The sequence below is a fragment of the Jaculus jaculus genome, chromosome 8 (genome assembly GCF_020740685.1).
Source record: "Jaculus jaculus isolate mJacJac1 chromosome 8, mJacJac1.mat.Y.cur, whole genome shotgun sequence".
In the NCBI taxonomy this organism is placed as follows: domain Eukaryota; kingdom Metazoa; phylum Chordata; class Mammalia; order Rodentia; family Dipodidae; genus Jaculus; species Jaculus jaculus.
The window spans coordinates 53,760,735-53,767,788 of record NC_059109.1 but is presented as its reverse complement, the minus strand read 5'-3'; the positions used below and the strand labels follow the sequence as shown (position 1 = coordinate 53,767,788).

The 7,054-nt window shown below is 40.8% G+C and overlaps 1 protein-coding gene across 1 annotated transcript; it reads right to left on the bottom strand.

Moving 5' to 3' along the window:
- Positions 1-1,199: 1,199 nt before the first annotated feature.
- LOC101605044 (F-actin-capping protein subunit alpha-1) lies at positions 1,200-2,805 on the bottom strand. The gene has a single exon (XM_012949295.2). The coding sequence runs from the start codon at positions 2,759-2,761 to the stop codon at positions 2,015-2,017; it is 747 nt and encodes a 248-aa protein (XP_012804749.2). The 5' UTR covers positions 2,762-2,805; the 3' UTR covers positions 1,200-2,014.
- Positions 2,806-7,054: the final 4,249 nt, after the last annotated feature.

Below are 7,054 nucleotides of genomic sequence, written 5' to 3'. Positions count from 1 at the left end.
ATGGCATGGAAGAGGAACCCCTGTTTATAAATGAATACTGGTGAGATGTGACTTGATTTCATTCTCTTGTATTAAATATTATGCCAGAAAATATGTGCCTTAACCACTGAGCAATCTCTACAGCCCACCTGCAGGCTTTTTGAAACTATATGATAGATTACAATGATTTTAAACCATATTTTCTGGCATAAGAGACAAATTACTCAGTTAATCCACAGTGAAGACCTACGATAACAACTACGCTCATTATAAGGTTTTGAACAGGTGTGAAGTGTGATGGCTTAGTGGATGTGCCAGTATCTAGAAGGCCCAGTTCCAAAAGGATGCTGTCACCATGAGAATAACATCTGAGGTAAAATTCATGTAAGTGTGAACCTCAAATACAGCAACTTGTAAGTGTATTTGTACATCTCTGTTAAGACTCAGCTGTGACTCAGTGAAGGCAGCCTGGTTTAAACTAATTATTTCTGAAAAGCAGAACAAGTTTTTTTCTTTTCTTTTTTTTTTTTTTTTTAGAACAAAACAGGTGTATTTCTATGGACTACCTGATACAGAAGATAGTGTGGTATGGATAATATGAATGACAAATAATACAAATATATTTTATTTGAAATAAAAATGTTTACACAGCTTTCACTTGCAAACAAACTCTTGCTTGACTGGATTACTGAGCAAAAACAAAGCTGAAGCAAAACACCCTTCTGTTTTGACATATATTTGGAGACAGGTAGGAAGACACTACTTGTTTTTTAAAAAACTGACCTCCCCTAAGGCCTGGTCATAGAAGTGTAAACAATGTAAATGAATCCACCATTACCAGCTGTCATATCATATCCATGTTACCTGTGCATTCGGAGATCACACACACACCTGCCAATACACCTGGGAAGGGTCGCTATATCACAGTTACATCTGAGTTCTTGGCAGGCAGGACTGTCAGAGGAAGAGTAATCTGGAATGAGTTTTGTGTCCTATTTATTCTCTTCAGTGACAGGCTACAATAGAAAGATACTTCCTGGAAGTTTTCCTTTTCACTTTGGTTCGTTTTCAGTTTTTATGATTTACATAGTTGTTTGATTCATCTGCCTAAAGAATAAGCCTGCAAAGAAGTATTAAAGCACAAGACACCTATTATTCCTTCAAAATCTGCATTTTTCAAGTTTTATATTCTGTCCAATGTGTCAGCAGTTTTTGAATATGAAGCAGAAACACAAGTGGGCAGAGCTCTTCTAAGCTGCAGGGGTGCGTAACCAGAGCGCAGTGGCACTAGGTGGGAAGAAGACACGGGGAAGGAGAGAAAGCAAATGTTCGTGTGCACGGAATGTTGGTCAAGTCTTTGGATTTAAAAATAAGTTCCTCCAGAGAAGCTGGCTATTACAGTTTCCAGGAAACTTCTGTGTCTCTCAAAATGGACCCGAAAGTTCCAATCCAGACTTTTGAAACGACAGTTATGAGATGCTACAAAATATATAGCATAATTGATCAAAGCAGTCACAGTCAGAGGACGAAGGATGAACGTGTCTTCCTCAGCTACACTTTGTAGCATAGCTTCTTTAGCAGTCGGTGGATCAGTGAAAAAAAAAAACCACTGAAGTACCGGAAGTACTTTGAAGCATAGGGGTTAAAAAAAGTACTGCACAGATTATCTGTATAAATCAATAACAGGACTTCATGACTAGGAAAATGTCCTAACAGGATAGATCTCTCAACATTAAATGTAGCAGAATTAACAACAAAAAGATTTACAAGTAGATATATCGATAACCGAAAATTACAAGGCAGATACCACAAAAAAAGAAAAAAAATCAAGACAATGCTATAGGTTCAACAGTATCCCATGAGGCTAGAAAATCTGTTAACTTTGTTAACTAGCAAAATATCACTCTTGTTTATAAATCACTTGTTTATCATATGACCACACTATGTGGAATCCTTTTCACATACTGAGGACTCCTACAGTCAGCCTTTAAGCATTCTGCATTTCTTTCCCAATCTTGTAGCTGAGTATCTTGTTCTAGTCGATTTTGGTGCGGGTAACTGGAAGCTGCCGGCGCAACGCCTTGAATGTGGTGTCTGACATCGTTTGATAATTTTCACTAATGGCTGTCTGGTATTCATTTTCTGCACTCTCTATGATTTTAATAAACTCCTTGGCAGTTTGGAGTTCATTAGAAACAGTTACTGAGTCTTGTACATCTTTATGACTAACCAACTGAACATTGCCATCTTCATAATAATGAACCTGAATCTTGAGCACTCCAACCACCTGGGCTGTAGGTGGTGTGATAGTGAACTTCCATTCTGATCGCCAACGGCCATTCCAGAAGTTCTTGGGCTGAAATTGGTGGCTTTCAATACATGCAATAATGGTCTGCTGCCCATCTATAGTTTTAGCATAAACAGTACAGAAGCCGTTGGAGTAGTGATCTTTCACATAAGCTTTTAAAGCACTGTCACAGGATTCTCTCCAGGACTTCAATCCCCCGTCTACATCTTCTGACTGGGGGTCACTTGCTTCTTTCCGTAAGTGATCAAACTTAAAGGAAATTTTGTTTCTTGGATTTAAAAATCTGCTATTACCCAGGTCACCATGCTCTGTAATTAAGACCTGATCGTCATATCCTTCTATCTTCACAGGTGTGAACTGATCCATGTTGTACTGGGCAAATGCATGTGCTGCCCCTTCCCTGAGAAGATTGTCATTATTAAGCAGCAGCCGGACATCATTGAACACTTCATTAAATTCTCCTGGGGGGTGCATGGGTGATGAATTTAGCAGCTATGCGAACCTTCTCCTCATCTGACACCCGATCCTCGAAGTCGGCCATCTTGGGCTGCAATCCAGAACAAGTTTTAATGGCAGTACTACAACAATGGAGCTGATAGAAACAAAAGCATGGCTCCCTCTCCTTCCCCCCCTCCACCTGATTTTTTGAAAGCACATTGGATTTGTGGAACTTAAGAAACTCTTGGGTTTTGGGGGAATTCAAGGAGTAGGGTTTTGAAGAAAACTCTTCTGAGATAGAAACATGATTTTCTATCCAACAAGAAATTTCAAAAAATTTTAGAAAACCAAATATTTCACACGTATATTCCCCATTTGAAATAAAATGGAAAATTCTAGGTCCCATAGGCCTCAAGGTCTTAAATGTCCTGTGCTGGAGTTGTAGTTAAGTGAGAGAAGGATTGCCTGGTACATGTGAGGTACTAACTTTAATCTTTGACATTGTCAAAACAGGTACTGAGATTAAAAAATATTCCTCAAACACTCAAACCTTTACAGTGTCCATTTTGTTTGGTTATTACCTGACAACATGGACCATGTACTGCTATCCTAAGCAAAATGAAATGCAATTATTTTAAACTACAGTTTAATGTTCACTACAGTTTTTTATTTTAGAGAGATTAAGAGACACACAGAGAGAGAAAGAGAGAGAGAGAGAGGGAAAGAGAGAGAATTGGCACGCCAGAGCCCCAGTCACTGCAATTGAAGTCCAGACACTTGCGCCACCTAGTGGGCATGTGTGACCTTGCTCTTGTCTCACCTTTGAGCGTCTGGCTTACATGAGATCTGGAGAGTAGAACATGGGTCAGGCTTTGCAGGCGAGCACCTTAATTGCTAAGCCATCTCTCCAACCCTTTACTATGATTCAAATGTGGATGCTTACATGTTACATCAGCCTTTGACAGCATAAAGCAGTGCGGCCCATCCAAATTTATCTTGATACTGGGTATTAATACCTTTATGAAAAAGTAGCTTGAGAAGAACTTCTAAATCACACTTGATAGCATACATTAAGTTATTTCTAAAGTGACAGAGAAGATAGCTGCATTATTAGGCACTTGAATAAAAAGTTAAGTGACACGTGAATATATTATGCTTAATATAATGTGTGTCTATAGAGAAGCGGAGTGTGGGCATATACATGTGTGTAGAACAAAACCAAAACGCATATGAATGAAAATATGAATGAACACCGCACCAGATTACATACACACAAATACAAACAGGGTATCTAACCGACTCTGATTTTGACTCCATTTTATAATTTTAAAATGCAAGTGTTTGTCTCTGTGTGCTTCATATGTGCATGTGCATGTTGTTGGTGTATGAGTGCCAGAAGTATTATCATGAAAAATGTCCTGTAACTCCTTTGATACAGGGTCTGGACTCGCCCTGGCATTCAACATTTAGGCTGACTGGCTGGCCATTGAGCCTTAGCGCTCCCCCTGTCTCTACCTCCCCAGCCCTAGGATTATAGGAGTACATCACTATAATAGCTATTTTATATGGGCTTGGGGATTAAACTGAGATCTCACACTTGAGTAGCCTTAACTTTGTCACCTGAACTATCTCAGTCATGTATATATGCATAATTTAGCACTTCAAAATGAAAAGTATATGAAAAAGGGATGAAATAATGTATAAAATGATTGAAGGTTTCATTAGGAATAAAAAGCAGCTAAAAGTTTATACTTTTAAAAACAGATAAAATAAAAATGAAGCCCATTTATGTAGCTGAGATCATAAGACCAATAGAGTCACATTATAGATGATGAATATTGGTCAGTTTATGAGGGGATATGGACCCTGTTGTCTTTGCAGTGTTGTTCAATTTAAGTAATTGCTTTTTTTTAAAAAAAATTTTTATTTATTTATTTGAGAGAGACAGACACAGAGAGAAAGACAGATAGAGGGAGAGAGAGAGAATGGGCGCGCCAGGGCTTCCAGCCTCTGCAAACGAACTCCGGATGCGTGCACCCCCTTGTGCATCTGGCTAACGTGGGACCTGGGGAACCGAGCCTCGAACCAGGGTCCTTAGGCTTCACAGGCAAGCGCTTAACTGCTAAACCATCTCTCCAGCCCTAAGTAATTGCTTTTTATTCTTTATTGACAAACATGATGGCTTATGTTGGTATTTGCCCCCATATCCATGTATGTTAATTCTCTTATTCATAACCATTTAATAATAATTATAACTTGAATATTATTACCATTGCAGAATACAATAGTATTTAAAAAATCAGCTTCCTGATTGAATGGTTCCTGGGTCCCCAACTCCCGGATCCCCTGCTCCAGAGGGTGTGCAGGCACAGTGAGTAGGCCAGAGCTCCTGATTTATTCCCCACCTCCCAGTTCCCTGGTCCTGGTACCCCTGCTGCTGGTTTAGGGCTGACTGGGCCCTGTGTGTGTGCTGTGGAAGCAGATCCCTTGCTCTGCCTTCCAGATTGGATGGCCCCAGGATCCCCAGATCCCAGATCCCCTGCACTGGAGGATGAACATGCAGAGTGCATAGGTCAGAGCTCCCGGTTCATTCCCCACCTTCCAGTTCCCTGGTCCTAGTACCCCTGCTCCTGACTTGGGTTGCATACATGCTGCTGCTGAAGCAAGCCTTTTGTTCCACCTTCCTGATTAACATGGCCTTGAGTCCCCCAACTCTGGGATGCCCTGCTCCTGAGAGTACACAGCAAAAAGTGAGTATGCCAGAGCTCCTGGTATGGGTTCATTCCTCACCTCCCAGTTTGCTGGTCCTGGTACCCCAGCTGCCAGCTGGGGCAACATGGACTCTGAGTGTGTGCTGCTGAAGCTGGCCTTTTGCTTGACCTTCCTGATTGACCTTCTTTGGGTCTGCATATCCCTGTTCCCTGAACCAGAGGGTGCACAGGCCACTGTAGGAGCTGGCCTCTTGCCCATGGCTCCCCAGGTTCCCAGATCCTGGTTCCCCAACCCTTAGATCCCCTGTGCTAAAGAGTGAGTGAAAGTGGAGTGAGTAGGCCTGAGCCCCCAGTTCTGACCTCGCAGTTCCCCAGGTCCCTCTGATGTACTTGCAATCTCCACAACCTGCACATCTGCATAATAACCTGATCCAACCCCAGCCTGGTTCACATTTAAAACAGAACACTCACTGGAGATCCTACAAGGACAAATACCTTCTTACTCCTCAGTAAGAGTTTTACCCCAAGATGGGTAGACCACACTGCAAACAAACAAACAAACAAACCAAAAAAAGACCAAAAAAATGGAAGTCTGAAAACTGAGAGCTCTCCACCAAGGATGCCTAGTTCCATAGTGGAAGCCTCCAATGAGATAATAGAGAAAACAACAGAAATTGAATCCCAAAATGAAAACACAACAAGCTATCAGACTCTAATCAAGAGAATTGCTGAACTGGAAGCAAATGTTCAAAAAACCAGCAATTGTATAAACGAAATTGAGCAGAATCCTATCTTACAGTACTCAGCTTTTGTCACTAGCTTAATTCAAGAAAACCAGAAAAGCCTCAAAAGAAAGATAAATAAATTGAGCCAGGTATGGTGGCGGGTGCCTTTAATCCCAGCACTTGGGAGGCAGAAGTAGGAGGATTGCTGTGAGTTTGAGGCTACCCTGAGACTACATAGTGAATTCCAGGCCAACCTGAGATAGAGTGAGACCCTACCTCTAAAACAACAACAACAAAATGATCTCAAAATTCATATGGAAAGGCAGAAGGCCTCGCATATTCAAGCATATCCTCAGCAAAAGAAATACCTCTGGAGGAATCACCATACCTGACCTAAGCTATATTACAAATCCATAGAAATAAAAACAGTACGGTACTGGCATAAAAACAGGAGTATAGACCAATGGAATAGAATTGAGGACCCAGACTTTGGGTCAAAGCTACTACAGCTACATGATATTTGACAAAGACCCTAACAATATAGGCTGGAAAAAAGACAGCATCTTTAACAATTGGTGCTGGAAAAACTGGATAACCATATGCAGGAAATTGAAACTTGATCCACACATCTCACCATGCACATCATTCAAGTCCAAATGGATCAAAGACCTCAACATAAGACCAGAAACTCAGCTAGTACTGGAACAAAATATAGGAGGAACTTTTCATGATATAGAAATAGAAAAAGACTTCCTGAACAAAACCCCAGTTGCACAGGATCTTAAACAGTCACTCAACCAATGGGATCACATGAAGCTGAAGAGTTTCTTTACAGACAAGCATACAATAAGCAAAACCAATAGATTACTCACAGAATGGGAGAAAATATTTGC